We start from the raw sequence: 11902 nt of genomic DNA, 5'->3' as shown, positions 1-11902 counted from the left end.
CGGGCGGGCGGGCGGCAGGCAGCAGTGGCGGAGCGGAGCGGCTTGGCTGGCTGGCGAGGGAGCCCTTCCCGCTGGTGACCCGGGAGGGCACGCGGCGCACTGCCCGCCCGCCCCTCCGCAGCGGGGGAGAGGGTGCCGCCGCCGCCGCCGCCGCTGCTACTCCACGGGGAGAAAGGCGACGAGGGGCCGGCCGGGAGCAGCCGCTGGAGAGGCAGCCAGGCGCCGGTGTCCAGCGGGGGTGCAGAGCCTCCTGCTTCTCGGCGGAGGAAGAGGCTTCCTTGGCCACCCAGGGAGACTCCAGCGCCGGGCAGGATCGCTCGCTCTGCTCGGCGAGAGGATCCACCCGCTCGCCGCTGTCTCCGCCCCGCCCCGCCCCCGAGCCCCATGCAGGGAGGACGGCCCGGGACCGCCACCCCCGCCTCTGCCACCGGCGCCTCCTCCCTCCCGCGGGCTGCCAGAGCCTGGGTGCCTTGGCCATGCCCCTAGCGGGGGTCTCCGGGACTTAGCTCGCCGGCTGCGCTCTTCCCCTCTCGGCGGAGAGAGGAAGGAAGGGTGCCTGACAGCCCCCAGCCCTGCCGGTGGGCGGGCGGCTCCCCCCCCCAGCCGGCGAGGACTTTTCCTGGCGCTCCCCATCAACGATGAGACGGCTGAATCGGAGGCTGGCGCTGTCTGTGTTGGGGGTCCTGTGGATCGCGGCTCTCCTCCTCTTCTTCGGGACCAGGAAGAAGTTGGAAGTGGGGGCCCCCGAGGGGCAGACCCCAAAGGTAAGGCGGTCGCCCCCGCCCCACTTCTTCTCTCGGGTAGGGGAAGGGGGCTGGGGGGAGGCGGTTCTGTCCCTAGAGGGAGTGGAGGAAGAGCCTGTGTGTGTGCCTGGGGTAGGCGCTTCTGGGCTATTGGGGGCTGGGTTCAAAGCTAGGGGAGCGAAGACCGGGCGCCCACCCAGCCCAAAGCCAAGCAGGCAACTTGCTCGGGGTGCCAGCAAAGCAGCATCGCCGCGCTCACGTGGGGACGGACTCCTGCCTGCCTCTTGCTCGAGTCCTGCTGGGGGTTCCAACTTCTTTGCAACAGTTTCGCGGCCACGCGCGCCGCTTCTCAGCACCGCGGAAGAACGGGGCTGTCCCCAAACCGAGGGTCAAAGCAGCAGGGGGTGGAGTAGGGTGGGAGCGAGCCAGGTGACTCTTTGAACTGCAACTGCTGACTATCCTATCCAACTTTCCAGAGCTGATGCAGCTGTCATGCAGCCCCCAGGCAAGGGAACAAACATTCCCTTACTTGGAGGTCTCCACCACTGCCCCCCAACCACAGGATGCAGCGCATGTCCCATTGGCAATCGGGGCTGGAAAGTTGGATAGGACTGAGACCTTAGAGCCCAAGCCCATGCTTGTCTACTCAGAAGTAAATCCCATCTTATTCAATGGGGTGTGTACCCTTTCCTGAGAGTAAGCGCCATTGAATGCAATAGGACTTTTTTTTCTGAGTAGACACTCATAGGCTTGTGCCCTTATTCTGGGTCTCTGTTGCGTTCTCCTGTCTGCATCAGCTCCTAAAAGGGTGATGATTTTTATCCCCCTTATGTTAAAAGCTGAAAGACATAAAAAGTGGGCCATCAGTTGCATTTGCCTATTCCCTCCCCCTTCTTTGACCAGCTCACAAATCCAAGCCTTGTATATAAGGATGGTTGCTTGATTTCCTTGCAGGCACTTAGGCAGTCTGGGCTGAGCAAACAGCTACTCAGGCAGGCATGTCTGCAGGATTGGAGCCCAGGTTAGATTTCTGGCACCTTGGAAGAAAAGATTAGGAGGCTTGGGTTGGGTAGAAGCCAGAAACCTCCTCCAAAAATCCAGTGTTCTGGCCCTTGAAGTGTATTATACAGAGATTGTCTTTTTCCTTCTTCTCAGTGCTTGGGAGCTGTTCACAAGTGATGCTAAAGCCTTTTTTTTTTTTTTGTCAGGGACAGAATCCCTTGCAAACTCTCTTACAGTGGGATTGAAAATGGAAGAGGCCCAACTTTAAACGAACACTGCATTTAACCAGTGTGGATTTTACATTCAAACTAGAGAGAGGCAGGAAATGCAAAAGCAAATTTGAGTGTCGCTTGTGAAAATGGCCTTAATGCTTTTAAAATGCTTCATGCTAATAACACCTATAACAGCTGCCTTGGATCGTTAAATGAGTGAAGTTTAAATTGGTTTTTACATTTCTTAGGTCTGTAATTGGAATGTAGAACCCAGGCTGGAAAATGTAGGTTTTGATTTGAAATTGTCACTCATCCATTTCCTTTCCTACAGGTCACAGGCGAAGCATCTGAGACCGTATATTCCATTTAAGACCATCTCTTTTCTGTTTCTTGTTAATGGCCTTCACATATGCACACAGATAGCATTAGAGAGGCGCCAAGATTCTCAATGTTGCTTCAAGTGTAAAAGCACTCATATTACCTTGAAATCCATGGTGCTTTACTGCACAGTTCAGTGGATCAGCAAAAGTAAGTTCCACTGTGTTCAGCGTGGCTTACTCACTAGTAGTGCATATGAGTTTGCATTCTTACAGGAATGTTTTCTTAGAAGTGGGTCTCACTGAGTTTAATTTGGGCTTACTCCCAGAAAGGTTTGCATAAGATTGTAGCCTAACAGCACAATCCAATGGGGATTACTCCATTGTAAGTGAGGATTGCAGACAGCAGCCCAGTCCTGAAGGTGGTGGCTCCACCGGATGCAGTTGTGCCATAATAATAATAACAACTAGGTATTTATATACTGCCTTTTTGATCATCGGATTACTCCTCTGACTTTATTCAAGGCGGTTTACATAGGCAGTTTATAAATGGCTACTGCAGTAGCACTGCCGAGGCTGCTGGAAGTCTCCTTGGGTGAAGGGAACCTTCGCCCCCTTCCCCTGGGGAAAGTTCCAAACCCCACAGTGGGGCTTCTCAAATCTGCACCAGCTATTTTGCCAGTGCAGAAGACTTCAGAAACTCAGTGTTGGGGCTTCTGGCCTGACATGGAGTTCAAGATCCAGCTTAGCAGAGCTTCGCTAGTCCTACCCCCCTCACACCCTGGTTCCTCCCCCTGCCCCACTCTCCCTCAGCCCAGAACACCTTCCCCACCCCTGAGGCCCTCACCGCTGACCGGAAATCTTACCTAGCTCTAGGTGGTGTTCAGCTGGCACTGAGCTCGGTGCTGGTGCTGACTCACACAGGGTATCATGGACATGCCTTATGGCACACCCAGCGCTGGTGCTGGCTCATTTTAGGACTGGGCCATTACAGTTTAGTCCTAACAAACTTTCCAGCAGCCATGTCAATGGGGTACCTGCTGCATTCTGTGGTGGTGGTGGGCAGCCAGGGAGCCCTCCTCAAGGTAAGGAAACAAAAGTTGTGTGTTTAGTATTATAGCTGTGATGGCTAATTCACATGTTGCAGGTGTCAAATGCTAAATATGGATGTACAGACCTGTATCACACGCACACGTGTGTTATGCCCTGCATTATTTTTATGCTGCTTATCACTTGATTTGAAATAAATACTTTGTATATTATAGTTTGTACTCTGAATATAACATTCAGAGTACAAACTCTGATTCCTGTGCAAACAGGATTCCTGTGCAAACAGAGTACAAACATGATTCCTGTACAACATAATTTTTCTGTTTTTCTTTGCATTCTTATTTTCTGCCAAATATCTATCTATCTATCTATCTATCTATCTATCTATCTATCTATCTATCTATCTATCTATCTATCTATCTATCTATCTATCTATCTATCTATCTATCTATCTCATAATTGCCACTGGGAACACACACACACTAGTCTTGTTTTGTACAGTCTTTACACTAACTTGTAGTCTGACTTTTAATTAGTTAGTGAGTGGAAGTTAAAATATATTTGACTTTGAAACAGACCTAAATGAGTAATGAGACTGATAGGCAGTGATTGATTCAGCATTCAGTTAGGGTTCATGGGAATTTCTAGGGCAGGAAGGAAAGGTTGTCTTTCCTTCTCAGTCCTTATGAATGTCATTATAAATCTTTACCCCTTTTCCCACAGCAAATGGAAAAAATGGCAAAAGGGTGCCAGCTTTAAAAAAAATGGATGTTTAATACATTGCCTTGAAAGCTGTTTAGTGGCTAAGAAACTGAGCTACAAATCAGGACATTCATACTTTAGCTCTTCTCTACTAAGATCTCACTATTAGTCCAATCCTATCCTCCCCCCCCCCCCAAATGGGTCTCCTTGGATCTCTGCCAGTGATTTCACTGGTGCAAGTCTGAGGAGAGAAAGGGGGCAGAGATCTAATATTTACCTGACAGGTTAGTTCTAAGGATTGCTAGATAAACCATGTGACGCTGAAAAGTACTATACACATATTGTATTGTTATCTCAAGATTGCTTTTAAATCACAACAAAAATATTACCTTTCAGATCTTTTACTTTGCTTTTCCTTGTTTATTATGAGCCAACAGAACAAACAATGAAGTTACTAAGAACTTCTGATGTGATTCTTTCTCTCCCTGGAACATGACCAGTTTTTCAGCCTGAAGGCCCTCTTTCTGAATGCAGTGACCCACACAGCTCTAGTTAGAACCAGTTAATTATCAGTCTGGTTCCAGTGAAAGAAAGTTGAAGAAAAAGGATCTGCTGACAAGCATTCAAAGTCTTTTCAGCATGGAAACCTAAAGTGTGTTTTTTGTTTGTTTGTGCCAAATCGCTGAAAGAACATGCCTGATGTTATGTGTGTTGTATAAAAAAGTATGTGCTTGGGGGAATAAGGATAGGCTTTGCAATCGGAGCCTGGATCCTGGAATTTATTTTAATCCCAGTCATGACAAACTCTACCTGCCCCTCCCTCCCATGTTCTTTCTAGTTAGGCAGAATATGACACACTCTGGGCTTCTGCCCGTGTTAAAAGCGGAAGTCATCGGAGTGTTCTCATAACTTTCTCTTTTGCCTGGGAGCAGAAAAATAGATCATAATGTAATTCCTGGTATATAGATGCAGCGTTAAATAAAAGTAAATCTGTCACAATCTGGGATGACCAAGGGACAGTGCCTTTGATTCAATCTAGAAATATTCCTTTGAAACCTGCAAACCAGGGTACTACGTCCCTGCAAAGATCGTTGCTGGTTGTCTTCCAGCTTTGGAGAAAGATTCTGCAGTTCAATTGCACTGGCCCATCTACTGCATTCAAGGAACTGGCATTCAGAATTTTTGATTGGATGTCATGATTTTGTCAAGTCTGAACACTTGATGCAGAACGTTTGCTTTTCCTGGTTCAGCCTCAGCCTTGGAAGGAATGAGATGAGTTTTTTGTTTTGTTTTTCAAATCACTTGGGCTCAGTGGAAGGAGAAGTGATAAAGTAAGGCCCACTGTGTCAGTCAGGCTGGGACAAATGGTCATCTGACATCTTCCCTGCCAGGACAGTCTCTTGCAGTGACCATTCCACCTGTTCAGTGTGCAATTTCATTCTGTCACCGGTGAAAGAGCTGGGACCTCCATTTGCTTTGTTTCCTCATTCCTTCCCCTTCTTTTTTTTGCTTTTGCATTATATTTCTCAGGTTGCAACCCATTGTTATAAAATGTAAACACACACACACACACACACACACACACACACACACACACACACACAGAGTAGATGAATAATCCTTGGGCTTTCCTACGGGTGGAAGCCGTTCTTTTTTCAGCCTGGTTAGCAAAAGCAAATGTGTATTTTTTTAACCTTTGAAAATTTTCACACCTCTAGACAAGAGTGTGCAATTTCAGGACATTCTTTTGGTGAAGAAGACACTGAAAATGGGTTTAGAATGTAATCGCCTTTGTTGCCATAACAATCTCTCTTTGTAAATAAGGATGCACTGGAAATGCACTCTTTGAAATTACAAACTAAAACTCATTTTGGGGACACACACACATGATATACTCCATTCTTCTCAAGATGAACCTTGTTTTCCCCCTTAATAGTAGTGATAGAATTGATTCTTCACTTTACAGTCCCTTAGAACATCCACTGAACAGTCAGAGATTTAGTTTTCCCTGATCTTCTTGCTGCCGAACTCATTACTGGCCTGGTTCGGCACTCAGTCAAATCAACAAGTCCTTCCTCCAAGAGATGGGAGATCAAGTCCTCCATGTCCAAGATTCACAGGCCACATTACTGTCAACTGCATCAATCTGCCTGCTTAAAATAGCTGCTTTCATTTACTCAGAATTTTCCATCAAAACAGTTTCATTCCCCTGAGATGTACAGACTCTAGATTCCTGGTTTGTTTTTTTTCTTAACACATTTGATTCTTGGCTTTGGAAACTTAACAAAATTAAGATGAATTATGTGCTCATTGTGGCAGCAGAGACGTGTCACTTCACTTAATTCATCTCTCCGGGCCCCAATCTGATTGTTATAACTGCGTCAGATTTCATAAAAGCGGCTAGATATTTTATTTATTTATTTTGAAGCAGTGCTGGCCACTCTTCAGCAGAAAGCTCCCAGGTGTTGTACTTGGAAGATAAAAATAAAACAATAGAAGACAGTAGCCTGATTCCAGAATACAACATGAAATTCCACCATCAAATCATGGAAGGAGTACTTAATAAATAATAATAATAATAATAATAATTAATTAATCAGAAACATGATGCACCTGATATTGCACATGCTGGAAGATGCCAGAGTGGCTTCTCTAGGGAGAGCACCCCAAATATATGAGTGAAAACACTCCAATTGTGGAGGAAAGTAGGACAAGAGAGGGGGTTTGGCCTAGGTCAGTGAAGTAGAGAACTCCTGTGTTATAGGGGAAGGGATGAAGCTTGGGAGGGCACCAGGATGCAGGTCTCTTGTTATCTGGCGTGCTCCCTGGGGCATTTGGTGGGCCGCTGTGAGATACAGGAAGCTGGACTAGATGGGCCTATGGCCTGATCCAGTGGGGCTGTTCTTATGTTCTTACGGTTGACCACATGGTCTGCAAAAGGTGCCAGTTTGAATTCCCAGCATCCCCACTTACAGCTGGGAAATATCACTGTCAGAAACCTTGGGCAGCTGCTGCCAGTCAGTGCAGACAATGCTGAACAGGATGAATCAATCGTCTGACTGAGCATAAGACAGCTTTATATAATACTGGGAATTATCAAGGCCAGCCTCAGTCAGTGGCTTTTCAGTGAAACTTGCTGCCCACTGCCTTTGCTTGTGCCTTGGCTCTCCTTACTTTCCCGGCTGCTACCAACCCCTGCCTGCCCTCTGCTTCTGCTGCGTGATTCGGAAGCAGTCCACAAAGAGCCACTCTAGTTTCATTGGTTAGAAGGCAAGGGGGGAGGAGTGGAAGAGAAGAGAGTAGAGTGGTGGGCTGTAGTATCTCCCCAGAGGGTATTTGGTATCCTGCCTCAGGCACCCGAAGCTAGTTGAGAATACCTGGCTCTGGGAATGGTCAGGGAGGTAGTTCCGTCAGCAGGTAACTGGCTAATAGACTTTCCCTTGTCTTATTTAAGTTGCAGTCCTACGGACACTCACCTGGCCTGAGCCCCATTGTGCACAGTGGGATTTACTTCCAAGTAACCATGCTTGATCTCAGCAATAAGCAAAATGAATGCTTGGATTTTCCCTATTCGCCTAATATTCATGGTGTGCTAGTACTCATTCTAAGGAATACTGCAGGAGTACATGTGTGCTTTTTGCAGATGGTGGATGGTTTTGTAAATAATTAACCCCCCCCCCCACACACACACAATTCAGCTTGGCTGCAATTCATTTCTTCATGCCCCTTCTAAGGTCACCAGTGAAAATTGTATCATTCATGTAGACAAGTACACTGTAGTCTGCATACAATGCCTTTCCATTTCTGTGAGGGGAATCCTGTTTTCTTCTAAGAGTCCAATGATAACCATTGAAAAACAGTGCCATCAAACGGAGGCATTCTCCCTGTGCATTTAGCAAGTGTGTGTGGGGGTGGGGGTGGGGGGGAATGGGAGCATCTAGGCATGTCGCCCCATACTACACATCAGTTGGCCATGCCGCCAAGGTCGTTTGTGTCTTAAATGCTTTTCCATTCAGTGTGACACTGAACAGGTGAAGAGTTCGTCCATGCAGTTTGGAATATTTGCTACTCAGGACGTCCAAAGGGGTGTGGATGGACTCATATCCCTCCCTCGGGTCATGAACTCATGGGTGGGATGCTCAAATAGGTTGGGGCCTCGGTCCTAGCATTGTAATTGAAAGTATTTCTTGACTATAAATGATACATGAATCTCTAGGAGGAAGACTACTATACCAGTGATTAGTCTGGTCACAAGTATTGTCACAAAAAGGATTTGCTTGTTGCTCTGCCCGTTGCTCTAAAATGCAAAATAGTGAATGGTTCACTCTGTTGGAACCTGGAAAAAAAATTGGTTGTTATTTAGTCGCTTATAAGAATCCAGTTTTATGTTTCTGTGAGATGGATAGCAAGGTTAGAAAAGGTTGCCTGTTTGCTTTTTAACCTGAGTTCACCTCTTCTCTACTCTTAATCCAATCGTCCTGATTCTGAGTCTTTCCTTAATCTCTGCTTCTGTCTCTCTTTCAATTAGGTCCTAGTCTGTCATCTTCATTTCTTGTTGAGCCTCACTTGCTTCAGTTTCATTCATCTGCTTCTCTTGGCTTTCGTCCTCCTTGCTCTCCATTTCTTTTCAACACAGGACATGGGACTCCCTGCTGAGTTTATTTTAGGCAACAACCTTATGGTTATTGTTAGGGCATGGATGATGTTGATGATGTGTGTGTAGACTGGACAGGGAAGCCGTATTCATCAGTTTCTACCTCAGGGAGATACCAGATCAGTTTGTGTTGCTCTCCTTGCTGTTAAACATGTGTTGCTTGAATGCAGGGCTGGCCCAGGACCTCCTGGTGGTGCTGAATAGTCTGGAGTGGCGGGGAATAGGATTGGGCTCTTAGAGACAGCTGCTGTAAATGACATGAAGCCAATGGCCCAAATGCTGCTGCGACATCAAATCTTTTCTACCTGCCTACCTGCTGAGTTCTACGATTAGCTTAGGCAGGCTGTTTTCAGGATGAATTCTCCAACCTATCTGCTATTGTGGTTTGGACAGTTATGGTTGCAGCCACTTGGTTTTCAGAGGACAGTTTGAATCCTAATTGTATGGCTGGGAAAACTTTTGGGGAGGGTTTTGGTGGGGTAGTAAGTCCTTGAAACCTATTGAAGAACAAATCTACTGGATTGGTGTGACTAGGCTGCTGGTATTGAGCAGGCGAGCCAGTTAGCCGGCAAGGGATTAACATGAAGTTAAATTAATCCTGTCTGCTGGATAGCTTATGAGCCACTCTTACCATATAACAGTGTTGGGAGCTTGATCAGCTGGGTTTTGAGTAATATTCTGCTGTCACTTTCATCTACTGATTTCAAAGCATTTTGTAAGCGCTACTTACTTTCAGACACCGCTGCCACCCTGCTCCTTCCCCCGTGCCCACTATTTTAGGAGCATGAGGGAGTTGCAAGCACACCGAAGCCAAGGAAGATTAATGCTTTTCAAAGTGTCTGCTGCTCTCATTGACACAGAAAGTGAACGTTTCTCTGCATTTCTGAAATCAATCAATAATTTATTTGCCTAAGGACTTGTTCAAACATTGCACAGAGAAATGCTGGGGACATTTATCCTCCTCCCCCATCACATTTAGGCCATTTGTGTTAACATTTATTCTTTGCTCATCAGTGTGTAATTTCTGAATGCGGGTTATGGGCAGAGATAATGCAGACATCTGCATCGCTATGGATGCAGTGCTGAGGCTCCCAGGCTACAAGATGCCACCCTGCACTATGACATGGGCACATGTCATCCAATTTTATTAGGAGGGTCAAATCCTGCAACGCAAACCAGGACTCTGGACTCTCTGCAACCTGTTCAGGCTGTTTGGGAGAATGGACAATTTGTTTGGCAGGAGATGATACATTCAACAGGAGTTTTGCTTCCTTCCCAATTAAGAAAACAAAACACGGCAAAATTAGTAACTTAATTACATTGAGGAAATAATGATATGCCGGATTAATTACAAGTAAATTCCCAGATTAATTTCTTAGGAATGTACGCAGTTGGCTCTGCAGGCAGTGTTTAACTGACAAATCCAATTCCCAAAGCCTAAGCTGAGGCTGTCACTGGTGGGTGCTACGTTCACAGAAAAGAGAAAATAAACAGGAGGCAGAGGCTGGAAACTGGGCTTGCCGTTGTGGGTGACAGCACTGATGTCACACATGGATTTTGATCATGCCTGTGGCCTCAGGTCCTTAGGTAATGAGGTCGTATTTTTAACTGTCTGGCTTGACCACATACCACATCGCTCTCTGGTTGTCTGGGTCAAGACAGGACTTTTGTTGAGTTGGTGAGGTGGCAGAAAAGAAGCTTCCTAAAAATGCCTGTCAAGGCTTGGATGAACTGTTACCTGGTGCACACTGGGGGAGAGGCATTTGCCTTGCATGTTCAACTGATTTGTGTGAATCGGTAATACTCAGGACTGACCGCTGGACAGGTGTGTGAATAGTCATGGTTTGTACTTGCCCTGCCAATTAGGACTGCAAGCCATGGTCAAATCCTGGTTTGCAGGACAAGCATAAACCATAGCTTGCTGGTTCCAAATGTATGCAAATCAGGAAAGAACTAATTAAGCAGAGTAAGGGTGTATGATGGTTAGGTTGTATGATGCTAAATCATGCTTTGGAATTACATGAGAAGTACCCATTACACAGGTCTTCAAAAAAACAACAACCCAAAAACACCCTTTTTAGTTGCCAAGGATGTTTGAATGAATTTAAGATATTTTAGGGGTGAATCCAAAATGGCATTGGTTTTGCCCAATTGGCTCTAATTTTGAGGGTACGGCATAGCCACCTTATATGTGGATTCAAGCAGCTTCCTCACAAGTAAGCTGCTTGAGTCAGCATATAAGGTGGCTATGCCACACCCCCTAAACTAGAGCCAGTCAGATAAAACTGATGCCATTTTTGGATACAGCACTCCAAATGTACGCAAGAATAGGCCAGACTTTTAAGACGACTAAATGTGTGTAGGCCTGTGTTCTGTATTCCTTACAACTCTGTCAGGTAGGGAAGTATTATTAACCTCGTTCATTTGGGGGTGGAGTGCTGGAGCTGATAGATAATGATTTCATTTAGGCCTCCTAGCGAGTACATAGGCGAGATATGAACCAGTGATTTTTCCGTTTGCAACTCTTAGCTGTTAAACATTAGACAGGACTCAGATTACAATCTCTGTACAATGCTTGCATTTATGATTTTTAATTTCAAGAGTTTGTAATCCTATATGAGAGAAGTGCATATTCCCTTAGTTTGGGGATTGGGAGTGGCAATGAGGGTCCCTTGACCACTGGAAATCTCATGTAGTCTTTTAACACTTAATCTAAAGTTCGTCACTGCAGTCAGGAGGACTAGGAACTTTCTTTAAAACTTGCTTTCAGGCTTTTAAGCTGAGAATGCCAGGATGATGAACCAAAGGCTAGAGGCAGTCTAAAATGGTAAAAATGAAATGCTGCAAAATAACACTTGGGCTTATAAATTGGGCTTATAAAATGGTAAGATGCGATCTCCAATTAACAAAATAACACCAAAATTTACCTACTAAGTGCTGCAGAGCATCTCTGAACTGTTCTGAGTGCTTCTGACTGTGTTTCTAAGCTTCTAACTCCACACACAGCTCTGCTGCTTTCTCCTAACCCAGTTTCTCAAACTGTGGGTCATGAGCCAATTTCAGGTGAGTTGAGTCCCCATTCATTTCAATATTTTATTTTTAATATAGGCTTGATGCTACTGTGGTATGTGACTGCATTTGGGAAAATGTTACAGACCTGTACTTTTAACAAGCTACTATGTACGTATATTGTTTTAACAATGATGTTCAATGGGACTTACT

General features: G+C 45.8%; 1 protein-coding gene across 2 annotated transcripts in view; it reads left to right on the top strand.

Annotated features, from left to right (window-relative positions):
• Positions 1 to 370: 370 nt before the first annotated feature.
• The window catches only part of GALNT14 (polypeptide N-acetylgalactosaminyltransferase 14), a 253564-nt gene continuing 242032 nt past the window's right edge, over positions 371 to 11902 (top strand). The window contains exon 1 of one of the 2 annotated variants that reach the window (XM_066618675.1): positions 371 to 764. In XM_066618675.1, coding sequence (XP_066474772.1) covers positions 639 to 764 — 126 coding nt within the window. In that variant the 5' untranslated portion in view covers positions 371 to 638. The remainder of the gene's footprint in view (positions 765 to 11902) is intronic. The other variant, XM_066618673.1, reaches the window with a different exon arrangement.

The sequence above is a fragment of the Tiliqua scincoides genome, chromosome 1, assembly GCF_035046505.1.
Source record: "Tiliqua scincoides isolate rTilSci1 chromosome 1, rTilSci1.hap2, whole genome shotgun sequence".
NCBI lineage: Eukaryota > Metazoa > Chordata > Lepidosauria > Squamata > Scincidae > Tiliqua > Tiliqua scincoides.
This window is presented reverse-complemented; position numbering and strand designations above follow the sequence as displayed.